Raw genomic sequence first — 26,205 nt, forward strand, 5'->3', positions numbered from 1 at the left:
TCAACGAGCTCCCTAAATCCTTCTAGATTTCGTGCCCCTCTTTTAAGTCTCTAATCTCTCTCTCCCTCGAGCTCCAATCTCATCTCCTATGGCGGCGGCCGCAATGGTGGTCTCTCGGGGCTGGCAGTTGTAGGGCTGGGGTGTCGACGATGAGAACTACGGGCACCAGAGGGGAGGGGGGAGGAAGGAGAACTGAGGGTGGAGGAGCCACAAGCATCGAGGGGGGGTGTGGCATGGAGAAGCTGCAGACACTGTAGGGAGGGGAACAAGGGCAGAGGAGCCACAAGCACTGGGGGGAGGAGGACTGAGGTCGGAGGAGCTGCATGTGGAGGAGCCACAAGTGGCACCGGAGGTGGGGTACTGGGCAGGGAGAAGCTACGGGCAGAGGGAGGTGGAGGAGTCACAGGAAAATTTGCTGAAAATCTAGAGGTTATGGCTTAAAGTTTTTTTTTTTTTAAATTTTTTAAGAGAGGGAATAGAGTTGGTGCAGCTGAAAATCTGATGGGGCTGGCCATTCAGGTTCGCGTTGGGTTCTGCCCGGGCTTGGGTCAGACTCGGGTTTGAGTTTTTCTCAAAAGCTTTCAGGCCTCCATCGGGGAGACAACAAATTTAGGGGAAAACTGGGCGGGAAATGCGGGAGAAAGAGAATCGAAGGTGATGACCTCGTCCAGTGGGGGAGCCGACGATGCTCCCGATCTCGTATGCCAGCTCGACAGCGTTCAGGGCATGGTCGACGCTCTCTCCTCCGTCCGCTGGAAGCGTCACCAGGTCTCAGACTCTTCCCTCCCTTCTCCCATCCCTCTCTCTCTCCCTCCATGCCTTTTCCCCTTCTTCTTTTCCTTTTCTAAGGTTCTTAGGGTCTCCATTCCATTTGTACTCAGGATGCAGTCGTCGAGCTATCGGAACACGGCATCGTCCTCATCGTGGAGGAGACCGGCTGCCTCCAGGCCAAGGTCTACCTGAAGCGCGAGGTATCCCTCAGCCAGAGACTCAAAATACTCAAATTGCCTTTAAATTGTGTCAAATTATCTAATTAGTTATGAAAATCGTGATCATTTGAAGCTATTTCTGGTATATGAGTATGCTGCGGAGGGGCGGCCGAGGTTTGGACTGAGTTTGGGGCTGTTCGTCGACTGCCTCAACACATTTTCTGCGCCTGGGCATGCCCCTGTGATCGAAATCCGGTATCCTGGTCCTGATATGCAGCTCCTTCTTAAGTAGGCTCTGAAGCCCTATTAAATTTATGCTTTTTTTCTTGAGATTTCCCGTTATAAATCTTGTGGGCAATCTTCCTCTTTTGAGCCAGTAGTCCTGAATCGATATGCATAGTATTTGCTTGATGTTTTCTCCAATAAGCATTTTGTATGCATGCTTATTCGATTGATTGAGCGTGTTTAAGAATGCTTTTATATCTGCAGACCTCAGAGTGTATGGAAATGAAACATACATATTTTATGGGTTATTTATGATTATTATGAAATTCAGATGGTTTTGGGATGTGTTATTGTCCATTTATTCAGCTTTGTCTGATAATGCATTGGCACCACATATGATTAAAAGGGGCATGATAAGTTAGAAGGAGTGCCAACTTGTTAGCAGGAGCATATAAACTTATTGAACCTTGAGATATAGAAAGATTAGAGGGAAGAAATATGAGTTTGGGAGGTTCACTGTAGCTGGCAAAGTATGGGAAGTACTCTTCTGTACTTCTTGCAAGCTGATTTATGGACAAATACCCTAATGGTGAGTTCATAGATCATCTCTTCACCTATTTCCTTGGATGCTGTAACAAAATTTTCTCCTGGTTCTTTTGATACAGCATGGAGGATTTGAGAGGGTCCCTCTCCATGTTCAAACGAAGAGACTTAAAACCACTAGGTAGACTACTTTATGGATCAATTGGTCATTATAAATTGTCAAGAGAAGGATTTAAATCAGGTAAGCTCCGCAAGGACATTTTTCAGATTAATGATATTCTGGGAAGACCTGGATCCTACTGGGATCTTGTAGATTTATGGTTTCAGTCAAACAATATGAGAAGAACTGTAGTAGAAAGCAACATTTGGTCAGAATCATTAAATCGAGTGTGGATATTTTCTGCAAACTTTTGGTGATCATCTTTAGGTGAAAGCAAAGTAGAGCCCTCTTATTATTGCTTGATTATATTATTACGACCATATGTGTTAAGTTTGACATTTGAGAGAGCTTCTCAGCCTGAAAAACAGATATAGGTGTTGTTTGTTTTCTGGATATTCCTCTTTATAGAGAGCCAAATTTAGTTTAGTTTGACATTCAATTGACTGATTCATAACTGATTCTACATTAGTGGTTAGCTTGCTGATATTTTTCTTGAAAAAGCAAAACATATAAAATCTGAAATCAGAGAACTGCCCTTAATATTTGAATGGTTGAATCAGATTGGTTATTGTCTTGCATCACATTACTATTGCCGTGAGCATATGGAGCTGAGGAATGATCAAGATTACATAAAAAAGAATGCTGTCATTGGATGTGATTGCTGTTATGGGCAATCTGAGAAACTTAAGTGAAATTTGGATTTTTCTTTTTTAAATAACACCAAAAAATTATACATGAAGGCAAGTTACTTCCACTGAACCCTAAGCAAGCATGAACATTGTGAATATGCCTCCTAAAGTGATTATTAGATGCTAAGGTTGGAGTTAAGGACCTCTTGAGACTTGAATGAAATTCCAAAGCTTAATAGTTAGATTAGAAATGGTCTAGAAAGGGACTGAGGCCTCTGTAGCTGTGCTTTTGGCCCAATCTTTTAAGGTCTGTGTTAGGGTTGGGCCTAAAAACTTAGGCCCAAGCAACTTTAGCTTGACTAGAACACACACAATAAACCTAAATATATTGAATGATATATTCTACTATGTTGTATTATATTTTTGGAATATATTAAATGGTAATTATTTTATATATGTTAATATTTACATGCGATATTTGTTCAATGAAATCTTGCCATCCATTAGCTTTTGATGGATGTCTAGAATGAATACACCACTATTCAAGAAAGAGAACCCTAGAACCCCTTTAATCAAATTTCATCGTTCAATTCTTAATTTGCTTGACCCACTACCATAATTCTCTTCTCCTCAAGGTCTAGCACAACAACATCCTTCCCTGCCATCTTGCTTCCATGGTGTCCGTCTTCCTCTAACCAATCCCTTTTGAGGCCAATGACCTACTCCTTTGTAATAGTTTGGTGGCCATGCCCTTCTCCCCTTTTAGCCTCCAATGGCAATGGCCTCCTTCCCTTCACTCTCCCCACAACCCCACCCCCCTCTCCCCCCGCTGCTTCCTACATTTGGCCTCCCGTTCATGACAGATTAAAATCCACAACCTCCTCTCTACAATATTTAGTGGCTTTGGCTTCCTCCCCTCTACTCCCCATATTTGCCCCATGTTGCATTCTTCCATTAGCTTTCCTCTTGAATGGTCTAGCAGCCTCACCTTTATCCCCTTCTATCTCTACTTCTTGCACACTCCTTGCTTCGCCTTCTCCTCATTTCATGGTGGTCAGATAGTTTTGAATTATAAATTGAAGTTGATTCAAGTCAAGTTAGGTTTGCACTAGGTTTTAGGCTTTAGGCCCATGGTTGAAAGTTTTAGGAATTTGTTCATTATAGTCAAACCCATTTGGCTTTTCTGAGCTTTAGGCTCACTTTTATCTTTTTAGCCCACTTTTATATCGATTTATGATTAGTTACTAAAATTTGTTAAGCTTGTTTATCTCTATCCTAACCTCACCCATAATTAGGTTATAATACTCAAAACTATGCCAGAACATTTATGCAAGAGAAGAAAATAATGCTCATCACTGTGTCAAACTTGAAAAAGGAGGAAAGGGCGAGGGCATGCCAATTGGTTTCCCATCAAGTGTATCTCTCAATCATTGTGCTAAATTGGCAGGAATGCAAGTATGGCTAATATGTGATGCTGAAAGTAGTTGGCAAGTATGGTTCTAATAAGCCAAATAGTTTATAAGCAAGCTATATTAAAAAATGAAATTTAAGCTACTAGAGGAGTGGGAAACCACAGAGATCCACTGGGATATATGATTGTCCTACATGGTAGATGCTTAAATTAATAAAAAAAGCTAATAACAAACTATCTTAATGTGAATTGTCAATTAGGCACAAGGTTCTTGAAGTTTATGCCTATGAATAGGTACAATTGCTCACTTAAGAAATGTATAAATGTCAAGCAATGATGCAAATTGTCATACACTATGTCACACAACATTGCTACTTCTGGAGCAATGAAGAGGACAAGAAAGATAGGTAGGACTCTATGTGCCACCCATTGCCTCAACCTCATGCTTGTGGCCTAGGGCTGCTAATGAACTAGGTTTGGTCCAGCCGTTCTTAGACTTGGGCTTGGACCAAAATATTTAGAAGTCAATCTAAACCTAGCCTTGGTCCAGCTCCAAAAATGAAAACTAGGTCTGTCTCAGTATGAGTTTAGATCCATGAGGCCCAAGCCTTGCTTAAATTTGACATAGGTCTGACACAAAGAGAAAGGTGGAGCATGGGAAAAAAAGATGGGGGCGATAAGACGTAAATGAGAGAGAGAAGTGGAGGAATGGGTGAAATCACTAGAAGAGGTGTGGCTTTGGCAGCCCAATGGCTTTAGGCCGATGATGTCAAAATATGGATGGTCACTTGTGGATGGACTCTAGTTATGGTGAGTGGTTGATGGTGATGAGAGAGAGAGGCCAAGAGAGAGGTGCAAGGTGTTGATGGTGTAGATGTTTCTTTGATGGAAATGGTTATCATAGATGATATTTGTGGTGCCAAATTATGAAGACCAATTGGATGGAATAGACAATGTTCATAGTGGCAACGAGAAGTGGCACCTTCGTAAAGAGGAGAGGATAGTGGAGGATGGATGGAAATAAAATGGGAGACGATGTAGGCATAGAATTGTTTAATCTGCACCATTAATTTTTAAATGAATGGTTCACTTTTTTTTTGTGCGTCTCTCTCTCTCTCTCTCTCTCTCTCTATATATATATATATATATATATATATATATATATGTAAAATGGGCTTTCAAATCAAGCTAGATACAGAATGAAGTAAAATGGGCTAGGGGCCAGGCTTGAGCTAGATTTGGGCCTGCTTGAACTAAGCTTGGAGAGAGCATAAGCTTGAAATTTGAGGCTTGGGCCCACCCCATGTAGGCTTTCAAACAAGTGAGTTCATCATGAGCAGCAAGTGTTTGACTCGAAATTCAGCACGAAATCAGCTTACTTGATTATTTATTGAGTCAAACACGTGTTAGATTTCTAAGCTCAAAAAATGAGGTGAACATGAATGAGACTCAACTCATTCTATTTCAACCTGATACAATTCAAAATAATAAATACTTTAAATCAGTTTTTTTTTTTGGCATATATATCGTCCTAAATAATGGAATTGCATGAATACCCTCTTAAAATTAATATTTGCATGTATATTGTTATAAAAAAATTGTTTTGCATGTATATCATTCTTTTTTTTTTTTTTGCATATGTACCTACACTATCTAACGCCGTTAAGAAATTAATGGTTTAAAGTTTTAGTTGAAATATTTTTAATGGGTATATATGCAAGAAGAAACATTTATAAGGGTATACATGCAAATAATAGCTTTGCAAGGGTATTCATGCAATTTCACATATTTAGGAGAGTATACATGCAAAAAATTCTAATTTTATTTTTGTCTATTTCAACTTGTTGTAACACTAAGATTAGTCCAGTACTCGCCCCTTAATGTTTTCTATGAAAATGTTGCTTAGAAAAAGATAGATTCGATAATTAGATAACAAAGATAGTCATGGAAGTTCTTGCACTAATTATGAGATTATTCTACTTTCTTTTTCACTTATAACAAACATGATAACTTATTTTATGGAAAATTGGCTTGTAATCTTTATTGTTATAGATGCATATAAGAGGGTGCGTATTAGGATATAGAAAAGGATTAGAATATCTTAAAGGTGCATGACAGATTGTAATGATCAAGCTTCCTTACAATTGTTGTTCTTTTGGATGGAAGAACAATATCCATCATCCCGAGCAAAACTATTGAAGGACTTTAGAATCTTTCGGACCAAGGTTCGTTATCTCGATACCGGAACCCATACTAGTGAAATTTCATTATAGTGTTGGTATGCAGTATAGTATGGTATGCCCATGTCTGTATGGGATGGTTCGGCATACCATCGATACCGGTACGGTATGGTATGATTTGTACCATTTGATATGGGGTGGTACGGCGAACCATGCTTTGAACTCATTAACAACCTCTGCATCATGTGGTAGAAGGCCATACCTTATGTTGGGTATCTTAAGCTACTTTTCTTTGGAGCTTTAACTTTTTGGAAGAAGAAATGATCCAGTATATGGGATCCATTTGTCACAGTGATTTTAAATCAGCCATCTGTGCACATGTGAGAAGTTTTCCAGTTCTAAAAGATAAATATTGTTGAATCTTAGACACTAAAAGATAAATGATGCAAATCTCTCACAATGCTTTCCTTTAAATAATTCGTAAAGCTAAAGGCAGAACTTGGCCATCTTCATGTGAAAAAGGATTCAATGAAGGAAGAACGCTGGTGGCAATGAAAGGACTTAGATTTTGGTGGTGAAACTTTGACGAAAGGAAGAGAGGGAGAAGAGAGCGATGCATGGGAAGAAGGAAAGCTTAACAGATTGGATAAGTTTTTTGCGAGACCTGTTAACTTATTATCCGCTTCAGAAGTAAAAATATAATTTCATAATTTTAATTAATTTTTAATTTAAATAAATATGATTTTGGCTAATGATATCAGTTGAATTGTTGTGTTAAAGGTGTTCATGCAAAAATAGTATTTTGTGAGGGCGTGCATGCAAATATCAATTTGAAAGGATATTTGTGCAAATTTCAATATGTAGGAGGATATTTACACAAAAACATCCAAGAATTTTTTTTTTTTTTTGCATGGATACCCTCCTGAACATATGAAATTGCATGAATATCCTTGTAGAATTGCTATTTGCATGTATACTATTATAAATATTTATTTTTGCATGTTTATTAAGGGTATTTCAATCATTTCAATTTTAAACCACTAACTTCTTAATGGCATTAGATAGCATGGGTACATGTGGAAAAAAATGAAAAATAAGAGTTTACATGCAAAACAAGTATTTTATGAGGGTATACAAGCAAATATCATGGGAGGGTATTCATGCAAATTCTAATATTTAGGAAGGTAGTAAGCAAAAAAATCCTTTAAATAATAATATATATTCTACTATTATTGGGCATATGAGAGCTAGTCTAGATCGCTATAATCTCCATTAAATTTAAATATTTAACATTAGATCAATAAATATATTCCCAATTCTTGGATGTGTATTTTTCCACTTTTGAGTGTATGAGTGTGGTATAGATGTTTGAAGATGAGAGTGATTGTAACCTACGGAAAAGGGACTAATGAACACGTTTGTCCCTCTATAGCTAGCTGAGCTTTGTATAAATGGTTCTTGTAAGAAGTGGAATGCATATTAGTTGTTAGATTAATATCATGCTTTATCTTCATCCCTTTGTGAAAGATCGAGTTGTTGGCAATGCAAATTCTGAACAACTGCTTGATTGTGACATTCAAGATTCAAGAGGAATAGGCTGTGAAACCATGACCCTAATTTCAAATAGGCCATATCACTCCTCGTGTAGTTAGTGCAATTGGTTGAGAGCTTTAGCACTAGATCTTGCAACAATAGGTTGTTTCTTGTTTTTCCAAGTAACAATGTTCCCCTCATGAATGCATAATATTTAGATTTTGATCCTCCATCAAATGGAGAGCCAACCAAATCAGCATCACCTTATGATTCACTTGAGTACCATATAATATGCCACAACTTGGTGCACCTTTTAGACATAAATAGAATAAGTAATCTTTAGTTTAGTAATAATCAAGTACATAAGCTGTCCTACTAGTCTTAAACACATATTTGGATTTCTCTGCAGCTATCCTTGATCCACATAAAACTTTCAAGTTAGTTTCTATAGGAGTATCTACGGGCTTGCAATCGAGAAGTCTTGAATGCTTGAGATTTTAGACATACTTTGGGAAATAACTACACTACCATGAGAATGGGCTACTTCAATACCTAAAAAGTACCTAAGGAATCCTGATTATAATCTCAAAACTCTACCCTTTCACAACTCTAGTTTTTGTCAAATCATTGCTCATCACATGATATTGTTACATGAATAATGTGAACAAAAGTCTGAAAGGAGTCTTCTTAATTATGAGTAACTTGCTTTAATTCTCCTAGATCTAGAGTCAAATAATGTTTTGACAAATTTATCATACCAAGTGCGGTGGATTGGCCAGCCGATTTTGCCCATTTGATTAGAGACATAGTCGAAAGTGGGTCTATGTAAGCTTCCTCAATAACATCTCCATGGAGGAATTCATTCTTGCCATCTAATTGATAAAGAGACCATCCTAAAAGAAAAAAAAATCAAAACTCTTATGAAATTTGATTTTGCTACGGGGGAAAAAGCCTTGAGTAGTCTACAGCAGAGGTTTGAGTGTAGCTTTTAGCAACCAAACATGCCTTGTATCTTATCTAATTCATTAGGTTGAAACTTGATAGTGTACACTCATCAACGTCCCATGGTGTGCTTCCTATAAGCAACAAAACCAGTTTCTAGGTCTCGTATATATCAAGTGCTTCCATCTCTTCCTCCATATCCTTCCTCCTTTTAGGATTCTAAGAGAATTGAAAAGTCTTAGGAACATGGATGGAAGGAGTTACGAAGAACAAAAGATTTATAAGAAGAGGAAAGTTAACGCAAATGAGAAAAAGTGCTTGATGGTACTTGAAGTACAAAGCCCTTTTTGTTGTCTCAAAGCACTGGGGAACTAATCATCAACAAGGAGAGATAAGGGAATTGATAATTGTATTTGGATCTTGTATTTGGATCTCCATTTGGTATTTTAAATTGAGTTCGTGTTTTTGGAGATCTTATCATTTGTCTTTTGATGTATATGATCTAGAAACCTCCTCAGTCTGGGATGTGTTAGATAGTTTATTAACAACAAGAGGAAAAACATGTTTATGCACCTTAGTTCCATCAAAACCAAAAGATTGTCTTGCAGTATGACCTGTTTTTGAATAGTATGGAATATCTTCATGAAATGCAACATCTAATTACATATGCTTTTTATTATATACAATTTCAGAACACCTAACCCAAAAGTCTAGAAAGATGCAACTTTTCCTGAGCTAGATTGAGATTATGTACCATCTACGCACAACTAAAAACTCTATGAATGATAGAACATGCGGTTCTTGAGGGCATAATACTTGATTTGAACTCTTAGAAATCAGGAAAGAACAAAGAATTCTATTCTTCAAATAAGATGCAATATGTACAATGTCACCCCAATAACATTTTGGAGCATATATTGTAAAAATAATGCATGGGATACTTTTAAGTAGATGCTGATTCTTCCTTTCCGTAACTCCACTTGTGGGTTTGTGGCTATGCATAGTATCTTTTAAAGAATACCTTGATCCAAAGGACAATCATCAAACCCATTGGACATATATTCGCCTCCATTATAAATTCTAAATACTTTGATATTCACATTAAATGGATTTTAGATTTTTTTAATGAAATATTCTGAACATGTTAGACACTTTTTCCTTCTTCTTTAGATGGTATAACTAAGTCGTGTGAAAGTAATTGAAAAAGTAACAAAATACTTAACTAGTTAAAAACATATTACAAGATGATAGTTCTAGATGAATAATAGAATTCAAATTTGAGAAGGATGGATGTTCTGAATGATGGTGCCATCGAATGAATAATCCCTATAACATAAGAAAGCTAAAGAATCTCCACCAAGATCAAGCAGGTATAGGCCTCCTTGTTCACTAGCAACATAGTTAGCTACGCAAAACAAAACATTGATCAACTTCCTAACACTAAGGCATTCTAAATCTTAATCTTGATCTCTTTGTATTTTCTTCAGGAGTGCAAAAAAAAAAGAGGGATAAATTACAGTGATACCCCTTCAATTTTTTGTGATTTGCGCTTATACCCCAAAACTTTAAATTTTTTCCATTAGATGCCAAAACTTAAGATTTGGTTGCAACGTACCCCTACTGTCCATCATTGTTTGGATTCGTGAATATGTGATTGTTACGTGATGTAACTTTAAACATTATATTCCATAAATACCCTTCCTTCCTCGACTAGTGTTAGTTTTTTTGGCGGGAAGGGAGGAGATCATGTGGCCATCATGTGACTCCTCTGCATTCCTTTTTCTTTCTATTGGCTAGGAGTTATCCAATAGGAGGTGAGGGATCCGGTGCTCCATTGGATGGTTCTTCTTCTTCTTGAGCATAGAACCACCTTGTTCTCTATTTCTTACTCATGGCTTTTTTTTTTGTTATTTGATGATAAAGTGGGTCAGTAAGTTGGGAGGTTTTATTGTTATGTTATTGGCGATTATCTCTTCTCTCTCGCCCTTTCTATACTTTTGTTGAGGTCATGGGAAAGGATTTCCAGATGAAGAGTTGAGATCTATCTCTTTTTTTCATTTTCTTTTGTCTTGAGTTTTGCTTGGTAGTTAATGTGGTTTAATTAGAAAAAGAAGAGATGAGATCCGTTCCTTTTTTATTATTAAAGTTTTCGATCCTTTTGATCTTTTGTTCTTTGTTCTTTTGTGTTGTGGAGCTCCTTTTCACGAGTCTCTAGGGATAGCTCTTTGGGTTGGAGCTAACTATGGACTTAGCTCCTCTTCTTGTTTTGGTAAGATTGAGAAGAAAATTTTTACTGTTTTTGAGTTGAATAGAAGAGAGATTTTGTAAGTTTTGTTAAGCTATATGCTGTTGCATGATTATATGTGGATGAGGATCCTTGGACCCTCATTTTCTCCATTTCATGATGATATCTGAAACCCTTCATGTCTTATTTTTTTAGTTTGATCTGAAACCCTCAGTACCTGCTAGTGGAGTTGAGTTCCCCATGGGAAATGTAGAGGTGGAGGAAGAGAGGGGAACCTGTAGGCCAATGAAGCTTCAGTTCTCTTTCTTTGAATGAAAAAGAAGCCAAACACCACCCATTTATTAAATCATAATAGAATTAGGATTTGTACAAATTAAGGAACTATGAAACTAGAGAAGAAAAAAATAGAGAAATAAAGTCTTTGTTATAGAGGTCAAAACAACAAAAATCAGAAAGTTAAAGAAATGTTGAAGATCACACTTCTAGCATGTGAGTCTCAAAGGAGTAGTCTCGATTATTCATGATGTTTATAATCTTGTAATTAATGTATATATCTGTTATCTAACAATTATTGGATGGTTTATTTTAGGAAAAATATGAATAATCGAGCTTGTGGATTTTTTGGATTCTGACATCCTAATCATTGGTGGTGGAGGAGGTGCCGCCGCCACCTTGGAAGAGGAATTGCAGCCATGCCTTTTCTTCCTAAACTCCATTTCCTCTTCTTCCTAAACTCCATTTCCGAAGGATATGTATCATTTAACTCCTTTTTTCGAACTTCACTTCTAAAGGATGTAACTGCTCTCTTTCATCCTCTTTTATTCTCAAAATATTTTATTTTTACAAGCAAGATCTCTTGCAAATCTCTTGAATATGGTCATAAGAGGTTTGTTGGCACTGAAATAGAGTTTCAGAAAGATGGATATGATGGTTAATATGAAGGATTTTATCCCATAAGTAGCTGTAGATATAACAGTCAAGGGAGGGGCCAAGTATAACTTGTGAAAATTTTGGGGTTTATATGAAAAGCATAATTTTCTGAAGGGATACCTTTGTAATTTATGGACAGTTTTTTTTTTTAATTTTAAAATAAGATGGTAAATTAGTAATTTGATAGTTGTTGTTAATGGCATTAGACCTTTGCTAGATAGCTAGGTCACATTGTAACAAAAATCAAAGTTTTGGGGTCTAATTGAAAAAAATTAGAACTTTTGGGGTGTAAGTGCAAATCATGAAGAGTTGAAGGGATGTCATTGTAATTTACCCAAAAAAAAAATCTATTATTTTTATGATGCTGTAATCAGAAAAGAAAGGTCATCTTATTGGATATACGCACACATAATTATATATTCACACACACAGACGCACACATATATATACTTAGATATATATACATAGATGTATACAGACATAGGTTTACATACATAGATATTCAGACATAGGTTTACATACATAGATATTCATACACATAGGTTTATACACCTAGGTATAAATGTACACAGCTATATATATACACGCACATATCTATGTTGGTGTATGTATGTATATGCATAGGTATATACGTGTGTGTAGGTGACTATACATAGGTATATATATGCATATATACATACATATATATGTATATACATATATACATATATGTACACACACACACATAGATATATATGCATAGATCCATATATCCATAGATTTATTTACATATACATGTAGATGCATATATACGAATACATACATGAAAAGATACACACACACATATATATATATATGCAGACGTGTGCACACACACGCACACATATATGGATAGATGGATGGATGGATTGATCCATAGATCTATAGATGGATAGATCCATAGCTAGATAGATACATAGATCGATGGATTGATTAGATGGGTGGATCGATTAGATGGATGGACAGATTAGATGGATGGATAGATTAGTTGGATGGGCTCATGTCACATGTACAAAGGTATATGTTTTACATAGCTATATATGCCTAGGTATAGATCACTATAGGTGTATGTATATAGATATATACACCGAGCAATATGGACGCATAGGTGTATGTGCATATATATAGATAGATATGTATATGTACTTATGTATACATAAATATATCTGCATACATATGCATGCATATATATAAAAATATATATATGCACACACACACATATAGACATACATACATATACATACATACATAGACAGACATACATACATAGACATACATAGACAGACATACATACATAGACATACATACACACATATACATACATACGTACGTACATACATATACATACATACGTATGTACATACATAGATATACATACATACATATGTACATACATAGATATATATACATACATGCACACACACATACATAGATATAAGTATAGATCTATATATATGCAAGTATCTATACATGCAGTTCCAAAATCTAACAACTTGGTCTTGGCCACCAATCTTAGTTGTGGCTTATTCTATAACACTTTAGTTAATTGCTCAATTATGTGTGTGTGTGTGTGTGTGTGTATATCTGCATATATACACACACACACACACACATACATACATATACATACACACATACATATACATACATACATACATACACACATACATGCATATACATATGTATATACATATACATACATATACATATGTACACACACACACACACACACACACACACATGCGGTTCCAAAATCTAACCTGGTCTTGGCCACCAGCACTTCCATCTAATAGTGGTAACTTATCCCATATAACCTTTGGTGATTTGATTGATTCTTTCCTTTTTCCTAGTTTTTTTTTATTGAACTTTTTTCTAGTAACTTATCAAGGATGAATCATCTAAATATGATGTTACTGGGACATCTTAACTTAACAACCTTCAGTAGAATTGGAACAACCATTGTGGCACTAAACTCCTTGATATGAAGCATATATTGAAAGTTGGTGAATCAACCGAGCAGAGCATTCTCTCTTTTTTTTTTTTTCTTTTTAATCAAGCATTTAACCTCATCCATCATACATGCAAGATTTTCTTTGGAAAACAAAAAGCTAATTCATGCTAGCTACTAAATTATTCCTCCTAGGGGAAAAAATTCTCTCGGAAGCATGTGGATCTTTTTGAAAGTTCAGATGGCTATCACCAAAGATCTAAGTTCATTGGAAACCATGTCTTTGTTTGCTATTATCATGCCTAAATGTTTTTGTGAAGAACATTCTATCTGTTTGAGCAAACAAGAAAAGCTATATTAAACAGCTTTCAAAAAAAGATTGACATTGGAATATACGCACAAAAATCTAGCAAAGTCTGTTACGTGATTATCTTTCTGCATTAAGTTGGATTTTTGTTACAACTTTTTTGCCATATAGACGCGCACACACACACAAAAGATAGGAGCAAAAGAAGCCGGACGGTAGGTGCTAAACTGACAGGGTCAGAGAAAACCAAAAACACATTTAAGCCAGGCATCGAAAAAAGGATGAATAAACATCTTCAACCACAATTTTCTCTAGCAGACGATTCACCATCATCATGGAACATTTTCTTATACTTCATCAATTCTTTTTTAAGTTCATCAAATTCAATCATAAATGTCTTATGCCTTCTCAACTATACTTCATACTCTCGTTTTGATTGCCTTAACTCAATCTCAAGATCTGCTTGTGCATTATACATTCTTTGATATAGATATTTAATATATTCCTTATCGGTAAAATAGAAATCCTTGATTTCAAATCCTAATTTTTTCCTTATTTTTTTTTAAAGCAATCAATATGACATCTTCTTCCGACATAACTTCATCAATATTGGAACACTCCCAAACCTTGGCTACCTTCGATACCTCATCCTGCGCACCTACGAAATCTACAAAAGATCTAAAGAAGGCTTAATTCGATACTGTAAATAGGACTTAGGAGTGCTAGCTTACAGACAATTTCTTCCAACATTAATTTCGGTGATATTTTAACGAAATCCACTTCTGCAATTAAAACCAAAACCAAATATCAAACAAAATAATGCACGATATATAATTAATCAATGAGCAATTTGCCTGTATGAAGAGTGAGAAAGATTGGAATAGGGAATCAAAATTCTAGCTTAAAAAATAAAAAATATTGTTCTTCATAAACATTGCATATATTGATTAAAAAGCAAAAACAATAAATTTTGAAAGTAAAGCCAATACTTGTAGCTTTTTCCTTTAGCTTTGTTCCCAATCGGCTGAACCGTCATAATTGAGAAGCCTGAAAAGGTTCGACAATGAACAATAGCAATCAAAGAAATTTTTTTTTTAAACTTAAGATGTGGAAACATATATTGCATGGAAAAAAACTTTAGATGTAAGGAAGAACTCTACATCGTAATTAAAAAATAGGCAACTGTAGCATGAGGATTTTTTTTAAAAGGTTTATTTGATTTTTCTTCTGAAAATTTATGTGGGATATGCAGTCCTACACATTAAAAAAATTATCTTCTGTATTATGAAAACCGTCATAGAAATGTGTATGTGGATATACCCATGGATCGAAAGGAGGAAATTTAAAAAAAGAAAGAAAAACAATCGCTGCCCGCCGTGTGGCCCACTCATAGGCAGAGCGGTGATGGCTTGCTAAAATTGGATGATCCCAAAAAAAAAAAAAAAGATTGAATCCCCTTCCAATCGTCCCTTCCTACCGTGAACCCCTCCCCAACCCCCCCCCCCACCGTGAAACCCCTTCTCATTGCCCCCATCCGCTAGACCTTCCTTTGGTGGCCATGAATGCCCTCCTCCGGCACTTGAGAGGATGGATCTAAAAGATTCCCATCCTCTCTGACCATAGCCCCGTTGTCCCAAAAAAAAAAAAACTACTTTCTTCCTACTATCAAACCCCCAAGCTCCATGCAAAAAACCACTAGCCATCCGGCCTATCCCTCTAGGGGTCATTGACCCTTCCCTCTAGCAGTCGAGAGGAAGGCTGTGGCATAGATCCACTATTCTACAGGCCCAAATTGGCTGGATCCAGTTGAGATGTCCTTGGATCTAGCCAAGCAGCGGCCGAACTAGGTAGCGGCAGCCATTGACAGCTCCAAATGGCCGGATCCCCACTTTTTCCAACCCATCTTGGATTCAACCAAGCAATGGTAGATCCAAGTAAGCTTCCCTTTCCCAAGCTATTTGCTCTCATGTTCTCGCATTATTCATTTTGAAGCTTGACGAAAACGGCGAGAAACAACCCCGCATATTTTTCCTCTCTTCAAAACTTCATCGTCCCCTCCTTTCTGGCCAACATTGGCCTTCATCTCTCTAAAATTTCTCACCTCCTCCCAAAAAAAGCAGCAGATCATGCTGTGCTCTTTTTTCTTAGAAAAATATTTTTCCTCCAAAAGAGCCCCAAAAATATTTATTCCGGTGCATAGATCTACCACTTCTTCCTGCAAAATACTACAATTCATTCTATTCTCCAATCCGGAGATCATCTTCTCAGGTTTTCTTTCCAATTTTTTTTCTGACCGTTCAATAGATGAAGAGAAAAATGACCAAAATTTCAACCCCAAAAAAGATGCTGGGCTATGCACATTGCATTTTCATTTTTTTTCTCCTTTTTTCAACCATGATCAATTTTTTCTCTTTTTTCTCAGAGTTATCTTTTTTTTTTTAGATTTTTCTTGATTGTTCGATGGATAAAAGAAAAAAAAGACCAAAATGTCAGACAACATAATTTCATCTCTTTTTCTATCTTTTTTCCAACCTTTTTTTGGACTATTTGTTGAAGGGGAAAAATCAGAAGAAAAAAAAGGAAAAAGCTCATCTGAAAAAAATCCATCCACCTGTACATTATCATTTTTTAATTGTCCTTTTCTTTTTGTAGTTGTTTTCTATAAATTTTGAACCATCGGTTGGAGGGAAAAAAGGGAAAAAATCTTTCCAATAAGCAGTAAAGATTTTTTTTTCCCTTTTTTCCCCTCCAACCAATTGTTTGAAATTTATGAAAAATAGGGAGGCGAGAGGAAAAAAAGGGTGCAGAAGGTCACGAGTGGCCCGCAACACCACCACCATTCCACTCTTCAATACGTAGGTAGGGCCCATGCAACACATGCCTATTGAGTGATACTCGGTATTACCTGAGTATTACGCATAGGTAGCAGGCACTTGCTGTGTATGCCTTGCCTGGCTACTCGAGAGGGCAGAGAAATCAGAAAAAAATATACATCCCACATCATTTTCGGAACGTTGGTCTGCTATGGGCGACTCGTGACCTTTGTGCCCTTTTTTCTCCTTCCTTCCTGTGGTCCCCTCTTTCATGTGATGCGGGAAGTGGAAGGCTGCTATTAGGATAGCAGCCTCTTGTATGACCAGCCTCTTGCATGGTCATAGAGACAAAAAAGGAAGGGAAAAACAAAGAAAAAAATAAAGAAAGCTTGATACTTGAGGGAGGGAGTGCAGTGTAGCTCTGGGTTTGAGGTAGATATATAGTCCAATCTCCATTGCTTGCTTTCACTCATATTAATCATACTGAAATGATAGGATAACCTACATTCGTTCCCTATGGGAAAGAGGTTTTAACTTTCACTTTATTTGACAATCGGAATTAAGGGAGTAGGGGTCTACAAAGCAAGATCTGGCCTTCTGTCCTCACCCACGATGAACCACATTATGCCCCATAGGTGGTACATGCTATAATAAAAAATGATCGAAAGCGAAAGGATGTGGAGGCATGCTCCCGCGATCTCCTCCCATGTGCCTCTTGCTAATTTGGGTGCCACACATCTGCCGGCCCTTTTTTTCATCTCTGTTTTTTTTGTTGCATCTGATCTTCCGAGATCCTTCCAAGTTGATCAGATGGCAATTGAAAGAAGCTTGCATGGAAAGGAAAATGCAGCCATGCATCCAGCTTCCTGCATAGTTCGAGCATGCATTGCAGGCCACCTCTATTTTAGATTGTTTTCAGCCTTTTTTTCCCAATCTCTTGCCTACTGTCCATCCTAAACCTTCCCTCACTTGAGTATTGGGGCTGAACATGCTTATGGAAGATGACACATTGTATTAATCATAAAGTATGGAAGGAGATGGACACCTATCTCTCCCCATTGCGTCCATACCCACCCTCGGTTTTGCAACTAACCTGCGGAGATCCTCGCAAGATCAATCACATGATGGTATCCACGAGCTCAATCGGATGTTGGCTGAAGCATCCATGTGTTGCAGGGAAAATGTGGACACATATGCGGGGGGTGCCTCCCGACCGCCCTTTAATGTAGTTGATATATCTCCTCCATCAAACATTTCCTCATATGAAGATCCTGAAATACATGATGAGTAGGATGAAAGGTTATACTACAATTTCAATGACTTATTTAGTTGGCTCACAGTTAGTAGGCTACATGGAGAAATTGGAACATATGGGATAAGGATAAAGAGATAAGTGGCTCGAACCTATCCTCAAACCTTAGTTGCCAAAATCAGGAGTGAGCAAGGGAGTGGGTATTGGTGTTGGTGAGTGGAGTAATGTATTTTGGAAACACTTGAAGGAAGCACTTGGAATGTGCGGGATTGAATTTCCAGGATGTTTTGAAATGTGGGTACATTATCCTAGGTAGAAGTTTCCTGCTATTAACCCTCAAATAGATATAGGAGACAAATCTACAAAAATAACATGTTTAGATAAAAAATATGTATATTAAAAGAAAGGAAAAGGAATAAGATGTATCGGACATGTGTTAGAGGCTCTTGGATTTATTCATTAGTTAGAAAGCTTAGGAGGTGCCTGATGAGCAAATAGGCTAACTGACCTTTGGAGATGCAGTATCTAGCTTATAGAATGACGGTCAGTCCATGAGCAGAAGCCATTTCCCCCTTATCAGTTTAGGGGATTTTGCCAGGTCATAAGCAAGACAGGATGATTTTGTTTAGTGGCTGGTATTACAAGCTGCTGTCACTTGGTTTGGGCTTCATTAATGGCTCAACTGCAACACAAAATGCCATGACAATATCATTTTGATAAATAGCCAAACAACTCTTGTTGCATGGATACACATTAACATTTCTTCATCATATACATAGACATCTTTTGTTACACTTTAAAGTAAGAGCCATTAGTTTCACTTTTGTGGATGTTTGATTGAATGAAATAATATCCAAGGGACAACTATATTTCCTTGTCATGCATTTCATTCAGCTGTCATGTAACGATTTGCTGATTGAGCTTCAATTTGTTATTTGATCATGGAAAGGACCTTTGATTATAACCCTGTGGTTGTCAAGTTATGCATTCATCATTTTGTGTTTGTGATTGTGCTATAGTCATTCATCATTATTATGTCATCTTAGGTCGGTGGATTCCCCTGATGCTTGCATTTATGCGGAGATTAGAACCAGAATCCCAGACACCATATCCTGGGACTACCACTTCGAACCAACAGGGAATGTTCCTGTCAGTTTTACTGTTAGGGTGATTCCTTTGTCCTGCTCTCGCCCCTAGGTTCTGTAAGTTTTTTTATTAATCTTTAATAATGGTTCCACTTTTGTGCAATATTCAGTCTGCTGTGCTGAAAGAAGCAATTGATGATCTCGAATGGCCAGGTTCCAGCATCCAGATACTCCTACAACCAGACCCTCCTTCTGTTACTTTTAGAGCTGAAGGTCATGGTGATCTGCAGGTTTGGAAAGATTCTCTGTTATTTTTTATTGATCGAAGAACCCAGCATCTCAATCCACTTCATGGATGAACAAATTTTTGCAGATAGAGTTTCCGTACTATGCCAATGCTGACCTTTTAATCGCATTCCAATGCGATCACCATGTCTCATACAGGTACTGCACCCTTGTTTTTTCTGATTTCCCTATGAATTCATATTTTTAATTTGTTGATATAAATGATACCAAACTATGTTTAATCTATTGAGTATAGGTACAAGTACAAGTTCCTTCGTGCAACAACTTCCAATATTCCTAGTAGCGTCATTAAGGACAATAGAGGAAGCAAAGTGACAATTGGGAGAGGTGGGATGTTGAAGATCCAGCACCTGGTTTCAGTGGCCAAACAAGGTGTCCATCACCCTTATAGTGATTCTGCTGGTCTTCAGCAGCCTAGCCGTATTGCTTATATCGAGTTCTTTGTAAAACCAGAGGAAGATGAGGGCCCTATAAATGATTCTTAGGAACCTAACATGGCTGTCATGGTGACACTCATGACATATGATCTACCAAAGGGGTTTTGTATGCTCAGTTTTCTAGGAATTCTGTCTCTAATAACATAAGTTGTGCAAATATTTTATTAATATGCATTAGAGTATTAACCTTATGGAACTTGTAAGATATGAATATATTTAGTTGTCCAACACCAGATCACATAGTAAATGTATTCATAAATCTGAAAATAGTGAAAACAGTAGTTTCAACAAGTAATCAATATATATATTTTTTTGGTTAGAGCTGAGCTTGACACAATGCAACTTCTTAATTATTGTGCAATAGGTCTCTGTCTGGGATTGCTTGGTGGAATGCATTTGCATATTTTACTAGTTTTGGATTACAGGGACGATGATAATGGTGTTATCTAAGTATAATGCTCTTTGCAGATGGAAAGTTGGAATGTCATTCAGTCATGTAAATGAAATCTTCATGCCAACTAATGTGTTTTTATTTATTGATTGATTGATCTATCTATTTATCTATTGATTTGTTTGTTTTTATTTTCACAATATGTAGTTGTCTGAAATCATGGGATTAAATTCAGAACCTCCCCTTTGCAGAGATGGGTGCCAACCAGCTGAGCTTATAACTGTTGGCCTGGCCGTTGGCCGGTTGATTAGTTTCTCATAGGATGCAGCACATTCTCTTCTTAGGATGATACCATTCTAGGTTGTGAAAGGATAATTTAATTTGCTAAGGAAAATGCTTGCTGGAAGCCACAAGACCTTGTGAGTTGTGATTTAGTGGTTTGCTACTAATCATACGTGGAAAGGGTCCAACTCTAAACCCTATATTCATCATGTCATAACCAGCTTGGAGGCTAAAAATGGTAGGTGACATGGGCAACCTTGGAGTCTAGTTAGCATTATATCCCATCGTTTCATCTTCTTCTGTAAGCATGATGGATAAACATGCAATTGATAAAATATGAATTGAATGCCCAAGGACAGATGTTGCATGTAGATGTCCCTTTCTTCCTCTCCTCCCTTCAGAAAAAAAGTAACATGCATATTATAGGGCTTTACCTAATTGCCTAATTGGTTTATGCAATGTGAATTGATTTGCAGCCAAGCCTCTTAACAGCTTAAAGCACAGCCTCTAATTCTTGTACCTATCCTAAAACCTTGCTCATATCTGCTTGGCTCATGTGAATTAAACCTCTACAATGTATGCCGGAATTGCTAGTTCAAGTTCTTTTCTGGATTTCTTGAATCTTGTCGTCAACAATCCACCATGTTTTGTTGGCAAGTGTTCATACGCAAATGAATGGATGTTTTATTTTCTAAGTCTTGAAATTCGAGTTTCTTGATATTGCAAAGATAAATATATGAAATAAAAGCACTTTCATTTGCTCGGAAGAATTAAAGTCTTAAATAAGGTGGTGGCAAAATATTGATTTTTGTGGATAGTCAGTTATTAAGGAACTAATTGAGCACATGTTTGCACATGTGGATAACAACATTATAGTTGCTAGATTCATTATCAACTGTTTGTAATGTGTTATGTATGAATCAAAAGAATGTAATTATATCCCATAAAAGTTGCCTTAAAATTCAGTTGCTAAGTGAAGTAGTCGCTAAAAATTTCTTATGTTTGTTTCTGTGGATGTATACACAAACAGCAGATTAGCTATTGTGGAATTTGAATCACGAGGAACGAAACTCAGGATGGCAATAGGAGCAAAATGTGGCATGTGGTATGATTGAGCTCTGTATCTCATGTACCGAGAACAATTCTATGAGAAATTCAAAAAGGTAAAAACAACAAGCAATGATCAATCGGATGATGATTGAGAAAAGGCTTTAGATGCTTTTCCTTTAGAATTCAGACACTAAAATACTTCTAGCTTTCCCTAGTGGCCTTTCACTGTTTGAATAAACAGTTAAACATTATGATAAAGTACAGAACAAACATTATCAGGTCAATCGGATGATGACTGAGAAGAGGCTTTAGATGTTTTGCCTTTGGAATTCAGATGATGCAGTAAAGTACTTTTAGCTTTCTCCACTGACCTGAGCATTATGATAAATTGTTTATATATAGTGTCCTATCACAGTGTTTTGAAAATGGATGTGTATGGTATTCAGAAGTTAGACAAATATGGTAAATGCTATAGGAGTTTGAAGGTGTCTTGGTGGTGATTCAAGAAGACTGACAGGCAACCCTTCTGTAAACAGAACTGCATATTCTACTTGCAAAAAAGAATTTCATAGAATGTTAATTTGCTATAAATCCTAGTGCTCTAGCAATCATAATAAACCAGTTACTTTAAAAATGTTTAAACAATAGTCTACTTTAAACAATATTTTTTTTTTTTGTCTTATTGTTTTGTTTTGTCCACGAGTTTGTTCTGTTGTGAATTTTGTTGTTGGGTTGTGTTTTTGGCTTTTGTATGCTTGAAGTGTATTCATGTATTTTTCCTTGAAGTGTATTCTTTCTAGTTTGGCATAAACATCTTCTACCCCTTTTGTTGCCTCTATCAAATGACTGATATGGTCCACTAAACATGCTAGTGGTGGGCAAAAGATGGCTATAGTGTTACTTTGTCCCATCTAACTCAACCATTAAAGTGAAAGAAAAATATATCATTTGAAAGAAATCTCCTGGAGATTGCAAAATAAATCTCATTTGGGTTGCAGTCTATCCTCTGAGCCTGTACTTCATTCCTGGAGAATGAACACGACCATAAAACAGAAAGTCTACACTAAACAACTTGTGTCCCTTATCATTTGTTGTTCCTTATCTTTGTCAAAACAAGCAGCAATTATCAATGCCTCCCGTTTTTCTATATGGTCTCTCTCGTTTATCACAACCACATGCATTGTCTGTTTGATAGAAATATCGGACAGCCTTGCCAGGGGCCTGAGGACACGAAAACATTAGCTGGGGGGCCAACCTTGCTTCCTAATCATCTCTAGTCGGCCCCATTCCCCCGGCTATTCTCCCATCTCCATGGGGCAAAAGAAGAAGAAAACAATCGATAGGACTAGTTTTGTTTTCTTCATTTATTTTTTTAATTTTCCCATACGAAGAGAATCAAAGGAAATAGCACGACAAATTGTCAACATGATTTCATGTAAGAGGTCTACGATGTTGGCTGTGATTTGGCCTGAAAGGGATTTAGGTGAATGGTGGCGACTTAACACCGATCCCAAGAGGTTTCCCTTTCTCTAGTCTGTCGCTTTTCTTTGGAGCTCAACACAAAGAAAGCTAACATGGTGGTGATTCCATACATGTGATTCGCATAGAGAAAAAAACAATGATGTTACCATTCACCGAGTCGGAATTTTTGAAGGATTGAAGTCGACTGGTTCAGAATACTCGTCAAAAAATGACAAACTAAATTCTTACAACCGGTCAGGATTTCTCACGGTACAAAGTAAACATCAAGCTGCTATTCTAGAGCACAAAGTACCAAAACTGACGTGGCAGCCATTCCATGCATGTGATTTGGGTAGTGCTTTTGTGGTAGTGATTCCATGCATTTGTTTTCGTACTGGAAGAAAAAACCAATCAAGTCGCTGTTCGCCCTGCCAGAATTTTGAAGGATTGAAGCCGACTGGTTCGTAAAGACTTTCGAAACAATATTGCAGCTTAAACTCCTACGACGGGCCCGTATTTTTGGCAGTAGCAAGTACTAAGACACGTGGAGCTGCGATTGATCTAGAAGTCCCTATTTACTTTACAACAAGGCATTCATAGACTTGGTGGTTTGAACATGTGAAACTTGATTTGATCTTTTCATAGTGGAAGACATGGTTCTCTTTCATCACTCGAGAATACTTCCTTACTAACATGGTGATTCTTTTTTCTTTTTGGTAATTTGGATAAATTAGATAATATATCAGTATAAATACATATGGTGGAATCAAAAAATAGAAATACTCAAGAATTGAGGAGGAAGGCATATGGAAGTATCTAAAAAGTAGCCCTAGTATGATCAGCCATATAACTTGTCATTCAGTCATTTGCATTATTTGCTTCCCTATAAATATATAAAATTTAGGAGTAAAAATGGTATAGATATTATCTATCCGAATTCGTTTTCGTATTCGAATCAATCCAAATATGGATAGAAATTTAAGAATCCAATTAATATCCGTATGCATATTTATATCTGTCAGATAATAATAGATATGGATATGGATAGACAACTATCCGATCCGTATTCGAATATCCGAATCAACATGTAATGTTATATAATTTTATATAGTATTTATTAATTTTTAACAGAAATATGCAACTATATAAATATATTATTAACTTGATTTATCATTTATTTCGTAATATCTTTGATTCCGTAGTCATAAAATTTAATTATCTAAATTATATCCATAATTATATTTATACTTCTAGTATTCGAATTGTATTCGTATCCATTTAAAATGAATATGGATATAAATTTTTTCATCCAAATAAATATAGATATCGCTACGATGGTATCCAATCCGATTTCAGCTCTAATAAAATTTCAACAAAAAGCCAGGCATGGATCATTTATCAGTGGTCATGCAAGAATAGATGAGGTCTTGCATCAGCAGAAAATGAATCTATATAGTACTTCTTTTCACTATATTAAGATAGGAATGGAGCTAAGGAGGACAAAAATTGGCAAGAAGCAATTCCAGTTGCAGTGAGTGCCATTTTTTATCAAAGAGTACATTATTATTGTCATTGAGGTGGCATCTCAGCGGGATGGATTTTTGCTTTCAACAAAATGATCCGGATTTGAGAGTCTCGATGGATATCAAACTGTAATTAAATATCAGAGTGTGAATAACTATGAATGAAATATATTATTATTATTATTATTATTTATTATTATTATTATTATTATTATTATTATTATTATTATTGTTTCAGTAGGGCTGCTAATGGTGTATAAAACCAACTATAATGTCCACCAGGTAGTTCACTATGATAAGCAATCATTGCACATAAATTTCAAAGTCCCACCGTATATTGTAGGTGGGTCCACACTGAAAGGCTTGTTTTCCATCTTGCCGTGGGAGCTAAACCGTGTGCTATCGCTGGAATGGCCTGTTTTACTCGCATCAAACACTAGAGAAACTTTTTTTTTTCAAGGTTGGAAGGCATAAACATCTTTTCTTTTTTTTTTTTTTTGGTAGGAACATAAACATCTTTTCTGATGGAGTTGTGGTGTGCAATGGGCTGGTTGGAACTCACGAACACCTTTTCTGATGGGCGTATGGTTCAATGGACCATGCTGTAATGTACTTAGCCTACCTAACTATAATTTGCCACGACAATCATCAATCACCTATCACTATGGCGAATCGTGAGGGCTGCCTGAAACGATGGCATTTGAAAACAAGAAGAACCACTTCAAGGGGATTTGAACCCAAGATTGGAAGTGGATAGCAACTAATTTCTACGGGCCACTGCAAAAGAAAGGATGTTTGATTGAGGGCCCATCAATCACAAACTATAATCCCGCAGATTTAGTCTATCTACTCACTTTTCTCCAAAATAGTATAATGTTGATTTTTATACATTGCAGAGTTTATCTATTAAAGAGTGTAGAAATGCATTTATTATTAGGAGCATATATTTGATAATATTAATTAACCATGCTTTGAGTCATAGGAAAAGAATCTTAGATGGCCCTATAGATGGGCGAGACATCCAATTGGATATATTGAGCTAAACTTGACCACACTCCAGTGGATCTTCACTTAGATCTGATCAAATGTAGATCAGATAATAGAGTCCCATAGATAATATAAGTTATTGGGTGTGATATGCTAATTCTACCTATTTATATACTGAAAATCATATGATTTAGAAACTTATAGTCTATGTATCAAGTGGTAAAAAGATTGGATAACCTAAGTAACATTAAATTATATATATTCTTTTGATTATTTGATGTATAGACTAGAGAATTCTAAATTACATAATTTTTAGTGTATAAGTAGTTTAAAGATAGTAGATCACATTCTAATAGCTTGGATTATTAATATAGGATCTTTATTATCTAGTCTAGACTTGATCAGGGAGATGCATTAGAGTACAACTAAGTCTAGATATATTTATCTATTATTTTTCAACCTAGTCCAAATCCTAGGTTTAGGCGGACCGAGCCTAGCTGGGATACTAAATAACAAGCAGCATTGAAGTGAGAGACATCCAGCAGAATCAAACGCCCGCTTGTTGTTTTAAGTGGCAAGGGATTGTACAAAGTAAGGTTAGGTGGTTTTGTTTTCTCT

The 26,205-nt window shown here is 36.5% G+C and overlaps 1 protein-coding gene across 3 annotated transcripts; it reads left to right on the top strand.

The window, feature by feature from the left end:
• The first annotated feature begins 601 nt into the window (after window positions 1–601).
• LOC105059370 (uncharacterized) lies at window positions 602–22,011 on the top strand. Of its 3 annotated transcripts, none has more exons than XM_010942645.3 (7): window positions 602–768; window positions 882–971; window positions 1,063–1,217; window positions 19,112–19,232; window positions 19,321–19,440; window positions 19,524–19,594; window positions 21,597–22,011. In XM_010942645.3, exons 1-7 carry the CDS (start codon window positions 658–660, stop codon window positions 21,679–21,681), a joined length of 753 nt encoding a protein of 250 aa, XP_010940947.1. In that variant the 5' UTR covers window positions 602–657; the 3' UTR covers window positions 21,682–22,011. The 3 variants fall into 3 exon arrangements, with proteins under 3 accessions (XP_010940947.1, XP_073106454.1, XP_010940946.1); XM_073250353.1 differs by lacking the exon at window positions 21,597–22,011 and adding an exon at window positions 20,258–20,342; XM_010942644.3 differs by lacking the exon at window positions 21,597–22,011 and adding an exon at window positions 19,692–20,212 and having other exon boundaries at window positions 603–768.
• The last annotated feature ends 4,194 nt before the right edge of the window (window positions 22,012–26,205 follow it).

Source organism: Elaeis guineensis, chromosome 16, assembly GCF_000442705.2.
Source record: "Elaeis guineensis isolate ETL-2024a chromosome 16, EG11, whole genome shotgun sequence".
Classification (NCBI taxonomy): domain Eukaryota; kingdom Viridiplantae; phylum Streptophyta; class Magnoliopsida; order Arecales; family Arecaceae; genus Elaeis; species Elaeis guineensis.